This window comes from Rana temporaria, chromosome 5, assembly GCF_905171775.1.
Source record: "Rana temporaria chromosome 5, aRanTem1.1, whole genome shotgun sequence".
NCBI classification, from domain to species: domain Eukaryota; kingdom Metazoa; phylum Chordata; class Amphibia; order Anura; family Ranidae; genus Rana; species Rana temporaria.
The window spans coordinates 352,325,634-352,349,268 of NC_053493.1; the positions used below are offsets into that span (position 1 = coordinate 352,325,634).

A 23,635-nucleotide genomic window follows, 5' to 3' on the forward strand; every position below is an offset into this window, starting at 1 on the left:
GGTGCACACCAAACAAAAAAAATCCTGTGCGAGTTTAGTCCGAATGCGATGCGATTTCAGCCATACTATCTGTGTGGCTAAAATCGCATTGCACGAACATCGCATGTGATTTGCGGTAAGAATCACATGCGATTGTGCACCACGCAGCAGTGTGAACCAGCCCTAAGGGAGTGTACAGGACAGAGAACTGGACTGTCTGGGGAGGCTGTTATTTTACACAGTGCTGCCTTGCTGGGACGGTAAACACTTACCACGTCGCATCCAGACAGACACGCATCCGATGGAGGAGTTCCTCTTCTGTGGTTTGCAGGGTTTTGTTCTGAAAAGCCCAGACCGCAGGCAGACAGAGGGAGCCTCTCGGCATCTCTCAGCTAGTGCAGCTTGCCCATAGAGTCGGGGCTGGGGCTTTGACAGGCGAAGCTCTCAGAAAAGTGGAAGTTCATTCAGGTGGGTACTGGAGATTTTAGTAGACTAAAATACAGCTAAAATTAAAACCGTTCACATGACTAAAATATGACTAAAACCAAAATGGCATGTTGGTCAAGGCTGTGGCTACAACTAAATCGAAATTTGTCAAAATTAGCAGTGATGCATGGGCATCTTTATATAATGTACTTTGTAGCAGTGGGTTGTGTAATGCCATCTGCTTTTTCCTTACCTAGCTTTATTAGCAAAAACTTAAACACAACTAGATTAGCATGAACACATCTGAGATAAGCCAATGTTACAGAAATTATTTAAACTGCACAATTCTATTATCTCCGTACCAATGATATGTTTTATTAGTTGTTATTGTAACAGGGTGTGTGATAAGATTGCTATAGCAATTCATATGAATGTATTGGAAAAGGAATGCCCACTGCAAGGGTTTTTTATATATTTTTTGTGCCCAGAGTTGGCCTTTAAGTGCAAAGAGAGGGTCTATCTAGATCAGGGGTGTCCAAACTTTTTTCAAAGAGGGACAGATTTGATTAAGTGAACATGTGTAAGTGCCGACTATTTTGCCTGACATTCTTTGAACCATTAGAATTCTGTCTAAGTGTGTTCGTCTGAGCACTAATACACGGCCCAACAAGAATTCTATTGCCTTTGTGGCTGTGTGTGGTGAAGAGATGTGCTTGGGCGTGTTATTTGAATATACTGTATATATTTTATTTGTGGCCCCAACGAATCCCAGAGCGCGGCTTAGGACGAGCTTGGGCGTGTTATTTGGATATATCGTATATATCGGCGTATAACATGCACAGGCTTACCATTGCCATGAATGCAGCCTTACCATTGCCATGAATGCAGCCTTACCATTGCCATGAATGCAGCCTTACCATTGCCATGAATGCAGCCTTACCATTGCCATGAATGCAGCCTTACCATTGCCATGAATGCAGCCTTACCATTGCCATGAATGCAGCCTTACCATTGCCATGAATGCAGCCTTACCATTGCCATGAATGCAACCTTACCATTGCAACCTCACCATTGCAACCAATGCAGCCTCACATGTGCCATAAATGCAGCCTCACATGTGCCATAAATGCAGCCTCACATGTGCCATAAATGCAGCCTTACCATTGCCATCAGTGCAGCCTGAACGATGCCCATCTGTAGCCTCGGAGGGCAGAGGGAGGGGGCGGGACGAGTGCCGACAGATTACAAACAGAAGAATGTCTTGTTTATCCTGTGGCCTCTTTAATACAAAGTCCTGCCTCCTATGATAGATAGAACAGTCGTCCAATGGCATCCCAGGAGACGGGACTTTCAATAGAGGCGCTGCTGAGTAAACAGGAGATTCTCTTCATGTAATCTAAGGGCACTCGTCCTGCCCCCTCCCTGTCCCCTCCAAGGCAGCGGCAATAAATACAGTATATATCTTTTGTGGCCCTGGGGGCCACAAACAATATATATATCCAAATACCCAGGGGGGCCATATTAAATCAACAGGGGGGCCGCATTTGGCCCCCGGGCCTGACTTTGGACATGCCTGATCTAGATGTACACATTTTGTGCTTAAAGTGGTTGTGAACCATTGGACGTGTGTTTTTTTTTTTTTTTGTTTCTTTGTCTTGTTTTTTGTTTTTCATAATTGTGCATCGCAGTCAACATTTGGTAAAGGAACCCCCCTCAGATATTTTCTCCTAGAAAATTGTATGTAGGATTTTTACATGCCTATGCGAAAGGTCAAAGGAGGAAATGAAGGTTTACTGTTGATGATGGCAAGCTTTTAGAGACCATGATTTAATGTATATTGATTATTTTCTGGATTAGTAACCTAAACGTCCTTTTTGCTTATAGTGTACTTGGCATGTACATTCCTTAACATTTTATATGAATAACTTTGCCAGACTCCCATGTTCTGTATTTAGATGTAGGTCCCGTGTTAATTTGGAACAGGTGTGTGTGGCGGGGGTGGGGGTAGTGTATGAGTATGTGTTGGTTCACACTGGGGTGACCTGTCGGGTGACTTGGCTCTCCATGCAGTGCAGTGGAACGGTTCTAATGGGAGCGACTCAAGTCGCTCCGACTTAGAAAAAGGTTACTGTACTACTTGGGGGGGGGGGGGGGGGGTGTGACTTTGGAGCGGCTTGCATTGACTTCTATTGAAGAAGTCATTTGCAAGTCGTGCGGAGGTCGTGCTCTGCGGGGCGACTTCAGAGTTGGACAACTTTAAAGCCACCCTAGTATAAACCGGCACTAAAAGGAGGTAATCTGCATATAAATATTTATTTAAAATCCTCTTTTTTACTCTCAATTGTATTTATTGAATTTGGAAGTACAGTACAGATTATCCATTAATCCTACAGGCTTAAATGTCATGCCTAGTAAAATGTAAGTGATATTAAGACATAGGCTTTGTTTCAGCCCCTTCCTGCCGCAGATACTAGGAACACAGCCAGTCAGTCAGTCAGTCAGTCAGTGTCAGAGGTGGAGTAGGGTGCTTCGGACCTTCCGTTACGAGCCTGCTCCCACCCAGACCTGACAGTCAGCTACTAGGCAGACTACCATTACCTGTCCTGCACAGGGAACAGCTACTAGGAACTACTGGGAACCAGGAATCCAGCTCTCTTCTCTCCTCGTGGACTCCTTCATTCGCCGCAGGTAAGACCCTGCCTCTCAGGGCCTACCATCCAGGGGAACCACTGACGGCCGTCCTTCTCAGGGCAGCCGTTACTCAGACCCCTCACTGCGGCTCTCTATTCCCCTCTTGGGCTCGGCATCCCCACTCGCACGGCCACCCACGATTGTGGTGGCCCCTAGACACCCCACCTGGGTGTATTCTCGGCGCTTCTCGGCGTTTTTTACACGCCCGCGCCAGCCTGCTACTTTCCGCGGCCGCCGCGCCTCAGGAAAGTCCGCGGCTTCAGCACCCCCAGAGGTCCCCTCCACCCCCCCTGCTAAGCAACCAGATTGGGGGAATCATTTTCTTACCAACCTGGTTGCCCCCCCAGCCTGGGTCCTGTATCTTTGCCTGGCGGCCATCTTGGTGCACCCCAGCAACAGTGACACCCAGCATCCCCCCCCCCCCCCTTTTTCCCCTCATTAAGTTCAGCAGTCTTTGACCCAGGGCTTGAAGCCGATCGCCTTTAGGGATCAGGAAGGAATTTTTTTCCCTGCCGCAGCACATTGGCCAGCTTGCCCAGGGTTTTTTTGCCTTCCTCTGGACCAAGGACTGCTGAGAGCGAGGATTCTCCGAATCCTCTCTCACCGATCACCCGCACCCCCGCCCACGGTGACTGGCAACAATGGTTAAATTGCGATACTCTGCGGAAACCATTTGGGGTCTGAGACAATTCGCAACAATATTACCTGCCGTCACCAAAAAAGCCTTAAAATCAGATCAACTTTTGAGAATCGATCGACGATCGATCATCAAAAATTTCAACCATTCAACACAGCTCAAGCACATATCATGTGCGTTGCTTAACACTAGATCAGCAGTTAAACACCGATCAGAAATCCATGATTTCTTACTACAAAACGATCTGGACTGCCTCTTCATTACAGAAAGTTGGCTGTCAGACGATTGCAACACCATTCTTGGAGAACTGGTACCAGCAAATTATCGTATCCTAACGGAAAATAGAATAGGGCAAAGAGGAGGAGGCCTGGCGGTGATTCATAAGTCTCATATTGCAATCACTAAACCGGTCCTTCAAAATCCTCTACCTTTTATGGAAACTCTTACGCTTCAACTTCAAGCTCACTCTCAGGAGACCGTTCACATTCTCCTCTGCTATAGGCCCCCTGGGCCCAAATCGCATTTGATTTCAGCATTAACGGAGTTCATATCCACTTACTCCCTTAACAGCAATCATCTTTTGCTGCTCGGGGATTTCAATTTGTGGGCCAACTCCTCACAGGATCCCATCGCGGATGCCTGCATCGACCACCTGGAAGGATTAGGTCTTCAGCAACTTATATGCGGACCCACGCATGCTTCAGGTCACACTCTCGACCTAATTTTCAGACAAAATCTGAAAATAAACATTCTGGGTATTGAACCTTTGCCATGGACAGACCACCATGCAATTAGCTTCATAATTCCCAGAATTCCACTAGTCATGAAAGTACCCAAGCCGGTGACAATACACTGGGCTAGATCTCAGAGGAAGCTCCACTCGGAACTCTTCAGATCTACCCTGGGAAACCGAATTGGGGCTATTCCTCCTCAGCTAGCAGCCTCAGATACTTTGGATGCCATAAATGCAGCTCTGCTACAGTCAGCCGACTTAGCAGCACCAAAGCGCAAAGTCCGCAGCCGGGCAAAAAAGTCCAGCTGGTTCAATAACCAGCTGTCGCTATTGAAGCAAGAGCGCAGAAGGGCGGAAGCCGCCTGGATAAGAAGTCCTTCAGAAGACCGCCTCAACTTCTACAAAGCAGTAACTACACGATATCACAAGGAAATTTTCAAAGCCAAGAAACTTCACTTTTCCACGGTGATTAACAGCGCAATGAATCGCCCACGTGAACTCTTCAGGATGGTCACCCAGACCATGAATCCGGGATGTCTTGAAGTCCCCACTTCAGACACCCAAGAGTTCTGCAATGAACTATCGGATTTCTTCATCAACAAAATTGAAAAAATTCGGGTAAGTATTCGGCAAAACAATACTCCACTCAGCCCCCTCTTCAATCAAAACACCGACGGAACGCCTCTACAATCAACTAAGTTCACTTTGGAACCCATCTCCATTGATACCACAAAAAAATTCATTGGTGCGCTGCGCAACAGCACAGCACCCAATGACATCATTCCCACCAAGCTACTGAAGGAATGTGCCGACATCCTGGCGCCTCCGATCACACAGCTTATAAATCAGTCATTTAAGGAAGGCATAGTGCCTTCCCTGCTGAAAGAGGGCACAATCCTGCCGATCTTGAAAAAACCTAATTTGGATCCTATGGACCCAACTCACCGCCGTCCCATAACAGGTCTAAATGCTCTGTCCAAGATAATGGAGAAAGTGGTGGTAAATCAGCTGCAACAGCATCTGGATACCCACAACCTACTCGATCCATTTCAATCCGGGTTCCGTCCCGGACACGGGACAGAAACGGCCTTACTGAAAATATGGGATGATGCGCTCGAGGCCGCAGACGAAGGAGAATCGTGTCTCCTGGTTCTGCTGGACCTAAGCGCAGCCTTTGACACAGTAGACCATAAATTGCTACTGAGACGACTAACAGAAGTCGCCGGAGTCTCAGAAGATGCCTTACCATGGTTCTCCTCTTTTCTCGGTAACCGTTCACAAACAGTGAAACTGGGATCTTTCACGTCAGAAAAACGCGCGGTGCCATGTGGGGTCCCCCAAGGATCCCCCCTATCACCGGTGCTGTTTAATATCTATCTTCGTCCTCTCTTTGATATTATCAGTAGCCAAGAACTACTCTATCACTCGTATGCAGACGACACGCAGTTGTACTTTCGCATCTGCCAAAAAAAGGATCATCAGCTCAGATTAGAGAAATGTCTCTCTTCAATAGAAAACTGGATGACTAAGAGTTATCTCAAACTCAATAGCGCTAAAACAGAACTCTTTATGTTCAATGCCAGTCGGAAGAGACAACCGACAACTAACTGGACACCTTCGCCCATCCTGGGTCAGACCATCTCCCCTAGCTCCAAAGTCAAAAGTCTAGGAGTCACGTTTGACACCTTCATGACAATGGACGCACAAATAGGGTCAGTAGTCAGCGGGACGCACCATTTGATGCGCCTTCTACGCAGACTTATTCCATTTATTCCCAAAGAAGACATAGCAGTCGTGGTGGGAACAATCGTGAATTCCAGACTGGACTATGCAAATGCCCTTTACCTCGGGCTCCCCAAGTACCAAATCGCTCGTCTTCAAGTCGTACAGAATACGGCCGCTAGACTTGTGACTGGGAAAAAATCTTGGGAATCAATCTCACCTTCGCTGAGATCCCTTCACTGGTTGCCAGTGAAAGACAGAATTGCATTCAAAGCACTCTGCCTGACACATAAGTGCATCCATGGGAAGGCTCCTCGATATCTTTGCGACAAGATCAAAACGCACAATTGCAACCGCATTCTGCGATCCACCGACCAAAATCTGGTCAAGGTTCCTAAAACCAAATACAAGTCCAAAGGAGAAAGAAGGTTTGCTTTCCAGGGCCCCAGGCTTTGGAATGCTTTGCCAACCAGCATTCGGTTGGAGCAAAACCACCTGTCTTTCAGAAGGCAGATCAAAACCCTGCTTTTCTGAAAGGCATGAGACACTAACAACTAGCGCCCAGAAGCGATTCAGTTCGCATGTGCCGCGCTATATAAATTTTTCATTCATTCATTCATTCATTCAGGCTCTTACAGAAGGGAGAAAAAAGACAGACAGAGGGGAGTGGAACTTTGTAAAATGAAACATAAAGGTAAACATGAGCTCAAATTGGGTTTGTACACTCAAACTGAGTGAGAGCATTGGAATTTTAGTGTTGGTCGATTTCCATGATGCAGCTATTTTTGCAGCAAATATGCGGTGTATTATAAAAGGTTGGTGGTTTATCATAGGTTAGTAGGACTGGAGACAAAGCAGGATCAGGGATTGTGTGCTGTTTCAATACTGATGATATAAATGTAAAGATATTGTCACAGAATGTAGATATTTTAGGACAGGTCCACCATATGTGCATAAGTGTGCCATCTTCACCGCAGCCTCTCCAATAGTTAGGGAAGAACAATCTATTTTTTTTTTTTTTTTAAGTAGTTGTAACCGTTAAAGGGTAAGGTCCCCTTTACAGGAAGATCTGTAAGGTGAACTTACATTGGACCCCCTCCCCAGTCCCCTCCCCATCACCCTTCCCTGACCTAGAGTCCTGTGATCCCCAGTTGTCGGACACTGGGACGCCACTTCACCGGTCTGGGGATTTGAAATCTTCCTGATTTCTCTCCTCGATATCTCCTCTCCAGCGCTGACAGGACAGGCTAGACGGCGTCTGATTGGTCAGTGCTGTCTATGGGACAGTGCTGTCGAAATAGAATGCCTCCTATATGTATACACTAAGAGGTACGGATAGGAGATGAAGCTGCGGCGACCCAGGGTATTGCGGGACTGGGGAAATGGGGTCCAGTGTAAATTCACCTTGCAGATTTTCTGAGTGCTACTGCCATGTGTGCATCTTTTATCAGTAATTATGGAAGTGTTGGAATGGACATGTCATAGTGAATTGTAAATGGGTCTGCTTGGTGCCTGCTCACCTGCAGTTTACTTTTAGGATTTTTACATAGTATTCCTGATGTATTTTTTCCAGGGTACATTGCAAACATTGCCAGCGCTCGCTATTAAATGTCATCTTGGTGTCTGCAAACATAGGAAGGATAGAATGTCTTTGAGCACAGGCCAGAAGGGCTTTTACTCTCCAGGAGCATAATCCTGTGCTTGCCTCTGGATGATGATTTCCTCTTATGTTTATGCGAGGTGACGAATGCGTCCCTGAAGTCTGCCTTCTAGCTTTTTTAGATTTGACATCCCCATTGATAAGTAATTTTTAGATATAAATTACAGGGGTGCCTTCTGGCTAGGTAGTACTCTGGGCATCTAGGTCTTGTGAGGAAAGCTGTCAGTCAAAGGGGAGTAGAGGATGTGTGATATCTTTATCATGTGGAGGCAAACTGATCAGAAATAAGTCGGGCTCAGGGCTTTTTCCAACAACTGCTCACATAACAACCTTTAGATTTATTTATTTTTTCAGTAAAAAATTACTCTGATAAATATTTTTTTATTCGGAGTAGGGCTGCAACTAACGATTATTTTCATAATCGATTAGTTGGCCGGGGGGGGGGGGGGGGGTTGGGGTGTTATACTTTTGTGTATTATACATGTCTGCACTGTAGAAGGAAAAATATTTGGATATGTCTGTGAAATTTAATACGGTGTAAATAAGGAGTGGGAATTTGTGACCTTACTGTAGCAGGCTGAATTGTTTACCTTCCCGTTTCACCTTCCCCAATCTCATATTAATTGAAGAGGATGGTAGGGAGAAGGTTTTGATTCACTGAGATTGGCCTATACAGCTAATACATTGTCTTTGTTTTTTCATTTCCATATATTCTTTATAAGCTGAAACGTCAGTGGCGGGGCCGAGTGATACAGTGAGCGGCTATGGCCGCTCGCTGTATCACAGGAGCGCGCCCGCAATTACTCACCACCATGCGAGCTCTCTCGCATGACTGTGGTCAGTACTTGTGGGGAGGACCAGAGACAGCCGCTGAGGGACCCCAGAAGACGTGGATCGGGGCCACTCTGTGCAAAACGAACTGCACAGTGGAGGCAAGTATAACATGTTTGTTATTTTAAAGAAAAAAAAAGGTCCTTTACTAAGAACCGGTTCACACTGGGACGACTCGTCAGGCGACTCAGCCGCCTGACAACTCGCGTCCCATTCTATTCAATATAACCGTTCTAATAGGAGCGACGCAAGTCGCTCTGACTTAGAAAAAGGTTCTTGTACGACTTTGGGGGCGACTTGCATTGACTTCTATACAGAAGTCATTTTGCAAGTCTCCTCTGAAGTCGTCTTCAGGACGCCTTGCCGAGTCGCCCCCGAAGTCATGCCGCCCCAGTGTGAACCGTCTCTAATCCTTTAAAGAGTGTGATCTGTTTTTGTATAAAAATACTAAAATGTATCGGTTACTCATTTTACATCTTAAAATTTGACACTTTTACCTAGATGTAAGCCTATAATAAGACACACTCTAGCTTTATGAAGTTGGAGAAAGTATTGACCAGAGAAGGTTTTCTTGTCTTTATGATCACTGTTACACCTCTAGCAATCTCAGCTGACATGGTCTACTGGTCTCCCAGACAGAGCAGATGGGGAGGAAAAAAGACCTGTTCTTCTATATGTATCTCAAACGAGATAAGAAGCTGTGTTTTCTATCTGCCCAACAAGGACCAGCAACGTACTGGTATGTTGCTGAACTTTGAGTGGTTATACCAGAATGATGTCTGCAGGTTTAGGTATCATCTTGGTAGCTTTCTTTTCAGCCAGCAGTCGGCTTTCATGTAAAAGCAATCCCAGCGTCTAATTCGCCTATGAACTGCTTTAACAAGCAGTGGGAGGGAACACCCCCCGTCTTTCTAAAGTTTTTTTCTGGCTCTCCTGTCCCAACAGGGAACCTGGGAATGCAGCCGGTGGTTCCGCCAGCTGACTATAGAGCTGATCAAAGACCAGAACGGCTCCAATCATCTCTATGGCCTAAGAAACCGGAAGCTAGGAGCATTTTATGAACAGCGCCATTGGGAAAATGGGAAAGCATTTTTACACCGATCTTGGTGTGGTCAGATGCTGTGAGGGCAGAGGGGAGATCCAATAAAAAAAGAGTACCTGTCACCACCTATTGCTATCGTAGGGGATATTTACATTCCCTGAGATGGGGTTCAAAGCAATATTCTAGCAAAAAAAAAAAAAAATTTTTTTTAATGTAAACAAAAAGTGTCAGGGCTTTGTCTTCAAGTGGTTAGAGTGGATGATGTGTAAAATAAGCTTCTAAATGTTGTGCATAAAATGCCAGGACAGTTCAAAGCCCTCCAAATGACCGATTTTTGGAAAATGGACACCCCAAGCTATTTGCTGATATGCATGTTAAGTCCATGGAATATTTTGTCTTTTTCCTTGAGTTTCGGGAAAATTGCAAACGTATTTAGTTGTCACTGAATGATATATTGCTCAACCATGCCATGGTCATATGTGGAATTTCACCCCAAAATACATTCTGCTGCTTCTCCTGAGTACAGGGATACCACATTGAGACTTTTTGGGAACCTAGCCATGTACCCCGAAGACCAAGCACCGCCTTCAGGCTTTCTAAGGGCGTAAAATGGTGATTTCACTCCTCACTACCATCACAGTTACGGAGGCCATGATATGTCCAGATAGCACAACACACCCCCAAATTACCCCATTTTGGAAAGAAGACACCCCAAGGTATTTTCCAAGAGGCATGGTGAGGATTTTGCAGCTCTCATTTGTCTTTGAAAATGAAGAAGGGAAAGACACATGAATTTTTTATTTTTTTTTTATTTTCAAAACTTTGTGACAAAAAGCCTGATCTGCAAAATACTCACCATGCCTCTCGGTAAATAGCTTGGGCTGTCTACTTTCCAAAATGGTGTCATTTGGGGGGGGTGTCATTTGGGGGGGGTTGTGCTATCTGGGAATTTCATGGCCTCCAAAACTGTGATAGACAGTGAGGAATAAAATGTATGCCCTTAGAAAGCCTGAAGGCGGTGAGATTGGTTTCAGGGTTCTGTATGCGGTTAGACTGTCAAAAAGTCACACACATGTGGTATCCCCATACTCGGGAGAAGCAGCAGAAAGAATGTATTTTGGGATGTAATTCCACATATAGCCATGCCATGTTTGAACAATATATAATTTAGTGACAACTTTGTGTAAAAAAAAATATATATATATGTGTGTGTATATTACACATTATAAATTTTGCCAAAACTTGTGGCAAAATATAAAATATTCCATGGACTCAACATGCCTCTCAGCAAATAGCTTGAAGTGTCTTCTTTCCAAAATGGGGTAATTTGGGGCGGTGCTCCGTTTTTGGGCCCTGTATGTGGCTAGGCTCTCAAATAGTCTCACATGTGGGATCCCCGTACTCTGGAGAAGCAACAGAATGTATTTTGGGGTGCAATTCCACATATAACAATGACATTTATGAGAAAAATATAATTGGTGACAACTATGTGTATTTTTTTTTTTTTTTGTGACAAAAAAACGTATCATTCAATGGGCTCAACATGCCTCTCGGCAATTTCCTTGTGGTGTCTACTTCCCAAAATGGGGTCATTTGGGGAGAGGGGGGGTTGTACAGCCCTGCCATTTTAGCACCTCAAGAAATGAGATAGGCAGTCATAAACTAAAAGCTGCGTAAATTCCAGAAAATTTACCCTAGTTTGTAGATAATATAACTTTTGCGCAAACCCATAAATATATACGTTTATTGACTTTTTTTTACCAAAGACGTGACTGAATACATTTTGGCCTAAATGTATGACTAAAATTGAGCTTATTGAATTTTGTTTTATAACAAAAAGTAAAAACTATCAAAATTGTTGGTCTTTTTCCATTTTTATATTGCAAAAAATAAAAATCGTAGAGGCAATCAAATGCCATCAAAAGAAAGCTCTATTTGTGGGGAAAAAAGGGTGCAAATTTTGTTTGGGAACAGCATTGCATGACTGCACAATTACCAGTTAAAGCAGCGCAGTGCCAAATTGTAAAAAGTGCTATTGTCATTGAGCAGCCAAATCTTCCGGGGCTCAAGTGGTTAATTTGGTGTTGTCTGTTTTGTAGACTTCAACTTTTGAGCCTCAGAGATTTTTTTGCTGCTCCTTACACACGTTGTCTTTTTGGTTCTTCAGCGTATTCCTTAAGTATTCTCGCAAGAGTCAGGCCACCTCACAATCCACCAGTGGCGGCCTATTCATGCGTCCGACCCTCTAATCTACATGTGTGGAGCCGGACGCATGAATTTCAATGTGTCGTTTTTTTTTTAAAGCGCCTGAGGCTCTAATTGGCTTCAAAAAAGGGCGAGCTCGAGGCGCAGAGCATTGTGCCCCGAGCCCACCCACTTGTGTGATAATAACAAATTAATATTCGCTATTATCTTCCTAATTCTCCTCCCGGCCAATCAGGAAGCAATTCCTGAGACCCGATTGGCCGGGTGTCCTAAGACCATCTGGTCAATCGGGTCTTAGTCAGGACCCACTTCCTGTTCGGCCTGGAGAAGAAGTGATGGCCCTGGAGCGAAGAGCTGCAGCCCGAATCCATGCCTCCCTGATCTGCTTCCTTCCATAAGATAAGAAGGCCTCTGATTGCTGCCAAATTCCAGTCCGTCTCCCACACGGGGGAAATTGCCACGTTTCCATCCTTCTGTCGCGGTGGGTGATGTTTGGTGTTGGTTTGGTTTTCTCATGTCTATAGTAGTAAGGGCAAGGTTCTTTCTTTTCTGGTAAAGACCCATTCCAACAGGAGTGTTGGTTCTTCCTGTAAAAGTTTGTAAGGCTGCTACCTCGTAGATTTTTTTCGCCCATATGAACACCAATTTTGGGCGAAAGTTTTTGCAGGTGGCTCTGTAGGGGGTTTCCCCCATTTTTTTTTTTTTTTTTTGCAGTACATCTCTGGACACAGCGATCCTGCTCTGTTCCTCATTGCATGTCATCCAAGTGAGGTTTAGCCGATATGGCTGGGGTATTCCTGCCTGTTTTTTGGCCAGTGTTTATGCACCAGAATGTGGCAGCATACCCAAGTGGTTTTGCGCCATCTTGCAAAAATTAGGATATAAATAAATCTTTGTTTTCAGTACTCCAACCTCTTGTCCTTCTCAAAACAAAGCTTAAACTTGTACATGAGTAAGTAGTAAAAGTTTTTCTTGCAATTGGAGAGCAATCAGCTGTGATAGAGATTTGGATGAGAAGCACAGAGAATGCATAGATATAGTAGGAAACTATTCCATTTATGTATAAAGTATCTGTACTGATTATTTATGTCCAATGTGTAAGTCTGTGTGGGCAGTAGTATGGCTTAGTGGTTAGAAGTCCTGACCTGCAGCACGAAGGTCCTCTGTTTGAATCCCAAAAAGGACACTACCATGTAGAGCTGCACGATTCTGGTCAAAATGAGAATCACGATTCTTTTGCTTAGACTAAAGATCACAATTCTCTCACGATTCTCAAAAACTGAATGCCAGAACTCCCCCAAATAAATAAATAAATAAACCTGTGATTTATCTGAAAATATGAATATATAAAAAAGAGACCAGTGATATGTCTATAATGTTAAAGACCATATAACTCCTATGAAAAAAGCAGAATCAAACTTTGATTCTGCTTTTTTCATAGGAGTTATATGGTCTTTAACATTATAGACATATCGCTGTTTTTTTTTGTTTTTTTTTTTATACATCAGAAGCAGTACCGCCAGCAACCATTGGGTGGCGCATGGATACACACAGTTGTACAGAACTGTGAGAAAGATTAATACGTCAGAAGCAGTACCGCCGGCAACCACTGGGTGGCGCATGGATACACACTACAGTTGTACAGATCTGCAAGAGAAGCCCAGGCATCCATCCAGCGGCGCAGGCTGCTGACGTCGGTTCCGATATTGGCGCCATTTGCGTTCCACGCTGGTTACGTGGAACCGGCCGTGAAACAGAAGAATTGCGGGGAGAATCGAGATCGCGATTCTCTCCGCGATTAATCGTGCAGCTCTACTACCATGTTCTCCCTGTATTTGGGTGGGTTTGCTCTGGTACTGCGTTTTTTCCCACACCCTTGTTAATTGGTTCATGTCTAAATTGGACCTAGTATGTGTAAGTATGCACATACCATAGGGGCCTTAGATTGTATTCTCCTTATGGGCAGGGACTGACATAAATGTATACTATGTAAAGAGCTGCATAAAATTGTTGGAACTATATAAATACCAGTTTAAATTGTTTTTCATACTTTTTTTTTCTTGAAGGTCTGTTAAATTTTTACCTTTTTGTCTTGCAGTGGAACGAGTAAAAGAGCAATTAAAGCTTTCATTGGATGGCAAACATGGCACAGTGCAGACGGGTGAATTGACCGTCATTTTAGATGGTTTGATTGTAGAACCAGAGTCTCTTGTATCATGTAATTCCACAGACCCTTCTCCCAGTAAGTGTATGCTACTGTACTGAAAATCAAGCAACCCTTTGAATATGTTCTCAATTAAGTTATAACACTTTGTTTTTTTAGTGGAAATCCAGCAGAATGGTGATGCAATTCACGAGAATGGGGAATCCTCTTCAGATGCTCGAACTGGGTATGAGAAGAATTATTTTGACTCTGATGTAACTGGGTTCAGGTTGTCGCAAAACTCAATGATTTATTTGATGTTTGCTGCCTATGAGCATTGAGATGTGGATGAAATGGAGCATTAGATAAATTCTGTATTGGAGCCCAAAGGAGAGATGGGGGGGGGGGGGTCTAATAGACCCCCTGATCTTTCTCTTTAAAGAGTACTTGTCACTGTTATTGCTGTCACATGTGATGTTAATATTCCTTTTGACAGCAAAATATTCCTTTTTTTTTTTTTAACCACTTGCTTACTGGGCACATATACCCCCCTCCTGCCCAGGTGAAATTTCAGCTTTCGGCACTGCATCGCTTTAACTAACAATTGCGCGGTCGTGCGATGTGGCTCCCAAACAAAATTGACGTCCTTTTTTCCCCACAAGTAGAGCTTTCTTTTGGTGGTATTTGATTGCCTGTGCGGTTTTTATTTTTTGCGCTATAAACAAAAAAGAGCGACAATTTTGAAAAAAAATACAATATTTTTTACTTGTTGCTATAATATCCCGATTAAAAAAAAAAACAAAAAACACTTTTTTTTCTCAGTTTAGGCCGATACGTATTCTTCTACATATTTTTGGTAAAAAAAAAAAAAAAAAAATCGCAATAAGCGACTAGTTTGCGCAAAAGTTATAGCGCCTACAAAATAGGGGACAGAATTATTATTATATTTTTTTTTACTAGAAATGGCGGCGATCTGCGATTTTTATTGGGACTGCGACGTTATGGCGGACACATCGGACACTTTTTACACAATTTTGGCGCCATTCACATTTATACTGCGATCAGTGCTATAAATATGCACTAATTACAGTATAAATGTGACTGGCATTGAAGGGGTTAACACTAGGGGGTGAGGAAGGGGTTAAATGTATTCCCTGCATTTTGTTCTAACTGTAGGTGGAGGGGGGGTGACTGGGGGAGGTGACCGATCTGTGTCCCTATGTACAAGGGACACAGATCGGTCTCCTCTCCAGAGACAGGACGCTGTCTCTGTGTAAAACGGCAATGAGAGATGATCTCATATGTTTACATATGAGATCATCTCTCATTGGCCGCACAGATCGCATCGCAAACGGCCATTCTGATTGGCCGTTCACGGCGAACTGTAATTGTCTGTGTCCAAGGGACACGGCCAACACAAAGTTTCCTCGCTGCGCACTCTGGAGCGAGCGCGCGCGAGGAACGCCCAAAGGGGCGGACGTCAATTGACGTCCAATTGGATTTTCAGGTCCGCGCTGTAACCGTCATTCGGCTATAGCGCGGGTCTGAAGAAGTTAAAGAAAGTGTAAATAAATAAAAATATATAGTTTTTTAGGCACTCCTGTCCCACCGTGCTTACACACAATGGCAAACGCACTTGCAGGTCCTGCACACATGTACAGTTGTGCTCATAAGTTTACATGCCCTGGCAGAATTTATGGTTTCTTGGCCATTTTTCAGAGAATATGAATGAAAAAACAAACTTTTCTTTGGCTCATGATTAGTGTTTGGCTGAAACCATTTATTAACTGTGTTTACTCTTTTTAAATCATAATCGCAACAGAAACTACCTAAATGACCCTGATCAAATGTTTACATACCCAAGTTTTTAATGCTGTGTATTGCCGCCTTTAACATCAATGACAGCCAGTTTGATATTTGTTGATGAGGCTCTTTATCTTTTCAGATGGTAAAGCTGTCCATTCCTCTTGGCAAAAAAGTTCCTGTAATTCTTGGGCTGTCTTACATGAACTGCATGTTTGAGATCTCCCCAGAGGGGCTCAATGATATTGAGGTCAGGAGACTGAGATGGCCACTCTAGAACCTTAACTTTATTCTGCTGTAGCCAATGACAAGTACGTCCCATACGCAGCTTCCTGGCTGATGAATGCAAATGTTCCTCCAGTATTTTTTGATAACATACTGCATTCATTTTGCCATCAATTTTGACCAAATTTCCTGTGACTTTGTAGCTCACGCATCCCCAAAACAGCGGTCCACCTCTGTGTTTCACAGTAGGAATGGTCTACATTTCATCATAGGTCTTGTTGACTCCTCCAAATGTAGTGTTTATGGTTGTGGCCAAAAAGCTCAATTTTGGTCTCATCACTCCAACTGACTTTGTGCCAGAAGGTTTGTGGCTTGTCTTTGTGCTGTTTGGCGTAATGTAAGTGGGATACTTTGTGGCATTTGCTTAGTAATGGCTTTCTTCTGGCAACTCGATCATGCAGCCCATCTTTCTCAAGATGCACAATAAGGAGGCACTTGAAAATGGCCACACCACATCTTTTCAGAGAGTCCTGTATTACACCTCAACTAATTTGTGTTATTTTCCTAGCACCCCAAACAAATTTCCTGGCAGTTGTGGCTGAAATTATAGTTGGTATACCTGACTGGTTTAGTTTCAACAGAACCCCTAATTTTCCACTTCTTGATTAGAGTTTCAACACTGCTGATTTGAATTTTCAATTCTTTGGATATCTTTTGATATCCCTTTCCTGTTTTATACAGTTCAACTACCTATTCCCGCAGATGCTTTGGCAATTCTTTTGCTTTCCCCGTGACTCAGAATCAAGAAACCTCAGTGCAGCACTGGATGAAAGATGCAAGGGTCTGTCAGGAGCTCAGAAACTCATTGAAATTTTATACACGCACACCAATTACATACAAGCAGATCAGTGAGGATGGTTACCATTTTAATAGCTATTCAAACCCATTTATGTCAACTCGTGTGCATGTTATCAGGCCAAAATCGCCAGGGTATGTAAACCTTTGATTAGGGTCATTTGGGTAGCTTCTGTTTTCATTATGATTTAAAGTTGATTGATAATATATGACTTCAGCCAAACACCATCAGTGAAAGAATTTTTTTTGTGTTCTCATTCATATTCTCTGAAAAATGGCCAAGAAATCATAAATTCTGCCAGTACCTTAAAATGAGCATAACTGTAAACGGTGATTGTAACACACATGTGAGGCACCATGAACATCAGAGCCGTTGGACATCCTTCCTTCTGTTTCAGATAGGCTCTGTCCATTTAGTGTTTACCTCTGTGAGAGGTAGATTTCAGGGTCCTTGGTCATCAATGATGCATGTGTTCATGTTCCGCTTTTTTACAGGCTCATCAAGGGTTTTTGTAATTGCAGTGCAAAGTCGTGTTTTTTTATTTTTGTGCCTCTGCTACAGCTTGGAGGGTTTACAAAGCTCTCAGCCCTGGTGCTGGACTTGCTGAAAACGAAGGGGGTGCCAATCCTAGTATACCTCAATAATCTTTGTTCAGGAAGCTGTTGGTTCCAGTTTTTCATTTGATACATTTCTACGTATAGTCCTACTCAAGGTTTTTTGTAGATGAACATTCTCTCTGTCTGGAACATGAGGATCCAAGTATTGGGTTGCCAGAGGACTCTGTTTCCGGGGTATTGCAGAGCTCAAATTGGTGGTTGATGGTTTGGAATTTGGAGAAGGTGAAATTCTTTCTTTCAGGAGTTTGGAAGATAATAATCACTAGTGCTAGTCTCTCCAGTTGGTTTGAAGGTGACTACAATTCAGTGGACTTGGTCTCCACAGGAGAAAATACTACCCTGCAAGATCTTGGCCAGTACACCTGACTCTGGATTATTGAACAAATCAGTTGTAGGTCTATCCAACAATGCCTCTAAAGTGGCATATATTGACCACCAGGGCAGCACCAGGGGTTGTGCGGCTCAGGAAGGTGAACCACATTCTTTCTGGGGCAGATAAACAGGTGCTGTCTCTGTCACCAGTACTTATTCCAGGTATAGAAAAATTACGGGGGTTTCCAGTCATGAGCAACTAATGCCGGGACCATGCAGCCCCTGCTTCCTGAGACATTTTTTGTCAATCTGCCAATGTTTGAAAACTCTGCAGGTGAATTTACTGGATTCTAAGTTCTACAAAAAGTTTGACAGATTGTGTCTGGCACAAGATTCCTACTGGCAATAGGGCTAGATGCACTGGTAACACCGTATGGAACAGTTCTCCCTAATTGTCACCTTCCCCAGTTTTCAACTACTGCAGCTTCTTTTAATTTGGGTGTTAACACCAAAATGGTATTTGGCCAAATAATGCCAAGAGGGCTTCGTACCCTGACATGGCCTTGGACACTTCCAGTCCAGCTGGACCTAATGGTCTTGGGTCCTGTTGTCTCTACACTGTTGAGCTCCTGGAAGCTGGCTTCAGGGAGCTTCAATTACAGGACTTGGAAATATTTTATGCCTGGGGTGAAGTTAGGTAGAGGCACTCGCAGATATGTGAGTGGGAGTCTTTTTTCCCCTCAAGTCGGTAGGGAAAAGGAGATTGACCTTAAGTACCATTAGGGGTCAGATTCGCCACTATCCATTTTTTTCCAGAGGCCATTCTATCTCACTCCTTGATTCATACATCGTACAGGGTGTAACGCAGACATTTTCCCGCCTGTCAAGCCACTCTTGTGTCCTTGGGACTTGAATTTGCTCTTGACTGTCCTTGCAGAGGCCACCTTTTGAATCAATTGTTAGTGCTTGACTTGGAAAGTGGCTTCTTTGGTTACTATCACCTCAGTGAGTGTCAGAGCTGACGGCTCTCTCATGCAAGGAGCCGATCTTGGTCTTGCATCATAAGATGATGTTGCATCTGCATCCATCTTTATTGCCTAGAGTGGTTTCTAGTTTTCACTTGTATCAGGACAGTGTCTTGCCTTCTTTTCTAATCCTCAGTTGGCAAGAGCAAGATCGCTGCATACTCTGGAGGTAGTTTAGGCGGTCAGGATTTTCTTGAATTTTCAGCGCAGGTGAGGAATCCTGGTTTGTGCTGCCAGCAGATCCCAGGAAGGGCAGGAGGCATCCAAGTTAACAATTTTTTTTTCATTGGATCCACCAGTTATTCAAGCCTATGGCTCGAACGGGCAAGGTCCCCACCCCTTTTTGGTGAGAGCACTCGCTACCAGGTGTGTGGGGGCATCTTGGGCCATCTGTCACCAGGCTCCGGTGTTTAAGGCCACTACATGGTCTTTGGTACATACATTAACAGGATTTTATCCAATGAATATCAAAGCCATGGAGGATACTGCTTTGCCCACAGTATGTGACGTGCGACAGAATAAGTCCTTCTCAGGTGGCAGTTTCTGTCATTGTGTCTCCCTCCCCACAGGGGCATTGCTTTAGGACATCCCACATAGTAATTTTTATGGCTGCTCTGTGTCTCTTGATGTACGATAAAGAAAATTTTGGTTTTTCTTACAGCTTAATTGTAAAACCATTTTCTTGGAGTACATCACGGGACACAGAGGTCCCTCCCATCTTTTTTGGGATATTCATTGCTTTGCTACATAACTAAGGTACTTCCTGTATAGAAGCGGTTATATAGGGGAGGACCTCCTACTTGATTAATTTGCCAGTGTCCATTGACCCATAGGTGGCATATAACGCACATGATAACTATTATGGCTGCTCTGTGTCCCATGATCTACTCAAAGAAAAGGATTTTACAGGTAAGCTGAAGGAAAAATCCAATTTTCTGATGCCAATTTTGGGGTGTAGTGTGTTTTAAGCTGTTGTCAGAATTTTTGCCTTTTTGTTGCTCACCCCTCAGTTTCATCGGTTTTGGACATTTCAATCATTGAAAGACCAATATCTTGTGTCCTGTAATTTACAATTAATAAATATTTTTGTTTTTACTTGTGAAAAAAAAATTCTTGTAGTACATTACAGGATACAATTCCCTCCCCTCTAATCTTTGGTTCACTGTGTATTGCTTGCTGTATGAAGGGTTATGCTAGGGCTGTCCTTACAGCTTTGTTTGCCAGTGTTATATCACCTGAAAGTTGCTGCTTCACGCCAGTCATCGAGGACTAATGTAATGTATTCCAAGCAAAGGAATTTTACAAGTAAGGCTAGCCATAGGCTGTTTGAATCTCGATTGGTTCAGCAGGGACCGGCCCAGATTGGAACTATTGAAGGAGGAGGCTAAATATACCTAGTTGATTGACCAATCAACTTTGGTACAACCAGTCGGCTTTTGCATGCGATAGCCACTAGCAATAATCACTGTCTTCTCCCGGCAGGAGACCACCCGTTGAATATATCTGGAGTATTACCGTAGTGGCTCTCTTACAAAGTATCATGTTCCTGAACTGGCAGCACTTTTCTGTAAAAGGGGCGTTCTTCATATTTCACAACGACAAGGTGGTATTGCATCCAAGGCCAGCCTTTCTTCCAAAAGTGGTCTCAGCATTCCGCCTCAAAGAGCACATTGTCCTTCCATCCTTGCGTCTTGCTGCTAAGCATCCAAAGTAAATCTCTACTTTGCGTGGACGTAGTCAGAGCCAATAGGATACTCCTCCAATCAGACAGACTGATTCCCTCTTTATCCTGTGCTCTGGACCTCACAAGGAACGCCCTGCTTATAAGGCCCCCTGTGCACTATAGATACAAAATCTGATTGCAATAGTTTGCATTGTAAAAGAGACATTTTGCATGCCCATTTTACCAGACCGGAGGTAGTATTATGGGCTTTTCAACACCAAGTCCCTGTAGCCCAGTTGTGTAAAGCTGCCACCCGGTCGTACTTCGTAATTCGTACTTTTTTTTTTAGATTTTTTTTTTTTAGATTTAGACCTCCAATCTTCCGCTGATGCAGCGTTTTGGTCTGAAAGTTCTTGCGGTGGCTCTCTGAGGTTGGCTCCTCTGATCCTTTATTGTTGGGCCTGTTGGTAGGTTCTGTTTTCATCATTGTTGCCCATCCTTCCTATTTATAGCGTGGGGATGTCCCATGGTGTATGAATATTTTGACTGGCCTCCAAATATTTTGGCGTACAGTACAGGACACCCTACCTTTTTGATCCCTTTGTTTACTCTTGGTTCCTTTGCTCAGTACAAAACCGAGTACTCAAAGTAGGGTAGCGTTATAGGGGTGCAAGTTACAGGTTGGGTGTGTCCTCTGGCTTTGCCAGTGTTCAGAAATGTGCATGTTTAACCCATGTTGTGGAAATATTCTGCCTGTACTGTACTCCAATATCTTGAATTTTCAGGTAAATCAAACTTCTTTTTTTACTTACAAACTATATGAAAAAAGTCAAAGACCGTGAGAATTTTTTATGTAGTGGGGAGGGCGATGTTTTACTATGCATATAATGCATAATGTAGTAAAAGATAGTGATGTGCACACAGTGGTGTAGGGTTTTCTGGGGTGCATCCTTCTCCCTGACTTGCAATGGGTTGATTGACCAGTGTAACTAGGCCTTTAAAAGCAACCCTGGTGTATGTTGTGCCAGAAGGCCAAGGATTCCCTATCGAGTATAAAGCAGTTGTTTTTCTGTGTCTCAGTTTCCACTAACTGTATATTTACATATTATTTCTTGTAAATTAATAACAGTCTTTTATATCCCCTTTGAAGATCTGCCGGTGATGTTCCCAACGGGACAGCTAATGAAACTGCATCCAGTTACACAGAGCAGAATGCCTTCAATGCGCAAATAGCAAACGGAGACAGCGGTCACTCCCCTTCTCACATTGCATCTAGACCCAAAAATACACCAGCACCAAATCCACCCTCTGCCCAGGCTGGCACTCGAACTGGTATGTATGCTGCAGAATAACAAAAAAACAAAACACCTGTCACCTTTCCTTTTCCCTAACCATCCTCTTGGGCTACCCTATTAAAGAGGAACACTAACAGAACAGCATTATTTAAAACAAGCACTCAACATGGCAATATGCTGTGCAGTTTTGATGTGTGACAAAAGAATATATATATATATATCATACTTGGCTACATGTTTTTATGACTGCTTTTGGTACCGTTTGGTATTACTCCCAACATTTTTACAGTTTATGTAGCTACATCGATTTTATCTCCAGTGCAATATTTATTTGGTTACCTACTTGAAGACTATAAAAGTTTTAATGCTATTCCCATCGAGCGCTGCCTTTGTGTGTTTTTTGTATCTTGCTATCCATTTTTCCAGTGGTTGGCAGCTGCACTGGGAATCGGCCTGCAAGGAGATCAGCTAAAAGTAGTTTGATCTGTATGTGCGTTATAATTAATCGAAATTAGTCGATTAATCGATTAAAAAAAAAAGGTTAATCGAACAGAAAAATGTTGATCAGTAACAGCCCTAATATATATATATATATATATATATATATATATATATATATATATATATATATATATATATATATATATATATATATATATATATATATATATATATATATATATATATATATATATATATTATATTTATATTAATATATATTTTTTTTTATGTATATACACACACACCCCTCACATTCGTGTAAATTATTGTATCTTTTCTTGTAACAACAGTGAAGAAATGACACTTTGCTACAATGTAAAGTAGTGAGTGTACAGCTTGTATAACAGTGTAAATTTGCTGTCCTCTCAAAATAACTCAACACAACAGCCATTAATGTCTAAACAGCTGGCAACAAAAGTGAGTACACCCTAAGTGAAAATGTCCAAATTGGGCCCAAAGTGTCAATATTTTGTGTGGCCATCATTATTTTCCAGCATGGAGTTCACCAGAGCTTCACAGATTGTCACTGGAGTCCTCTTCCACTCCTCCATGATGACATCACAGAGCTGGTGGATGTTAGAGACATTGCGCTCCTCCACCTTCCATTTGAGGATGCCCCACCGATGCTCAATAGGGTTTAGGTCTGGAGACATGCTTGGCCAGTCCATCACCTTTACTCTCAGCTTCTTTAGCAAGGCAGTGGTCATCTTGGAGGTGTGTTTGGGGTCGTTATGTTGGAATTCTGCCCTGCAGCTCAGTCTCTGAAGGGAGGGGATTATGCTCTGCTTCAGTATGTCACATGTTGGTATTCATGGTTCCCCTCAATGCTGGCAGCACTCATGCAGCCCCTGTTAATGACACTCCCACCACCATGCTTGACTGAGACACACTTATCTTTGTACTCCTCACCTGGTTGCCGCCACACACACTTGACACCATCTGAACCAAATAAGTTTATCTTGGTCTCATCAGACCACAGGACATGGTTCCAGTAATCCATGTCCTTAGTCTGCTTGTCTTCAGCAAACTGTTTGCGGGTTTTTTTGTGCATCATCTTTAGAAGAGTCTTCCTTTTGGGACGACAGCCATGCAGACCAATTTGATGCAGTGTGATGCATATGGTCTGAGCACTGACAGGCTGACTCCCCACTCCCTTCAACCTTTGCTGCAATGCTGGCAGCACTCGTATGTTTTTTTTCCCCAAAGACAACCTATGTATATGGCACTGAGCACGTGCACTCAACTAATTTAGTCAACCCTGGCAAGGGT

The 23,635-nt window shown here is 43.4% G+C and overlaps 1 protein-coding gene across 5 annotated transcripts in view; it reads left to right on the forward strand.

Annotated features, from left to right (window-relative positions):
* The window catches only part of WWP1 (WW domain containing E3 ubiquitin protein ligase 1), a 248,013-nt gene that overhangs the window by 155,877 nt on the left and 68,501 nt on the right, over positions 1-23,635 (forward strand). For all 5 annotated transcript variants that reach the window (XM_040354574.1, XM_040354575.1, XM_040354576.1 and 2 more), the window contains 3 exons: positions 14,025-14,168; positions 14,250-14,316; positions 21,721-21,902. In XM_040354574.1, the coding sequence (XP_040210508.1) occupies positions 14,025-14,168; positions 14,250-14,316; positions 21,721-21,902 (393 nt within the window). The remainder of the gene's footprint in view (positions 1-14,024; positions 14,169-14,249; positions 14,317-21,720; positions 21,903-23,635) is intronic.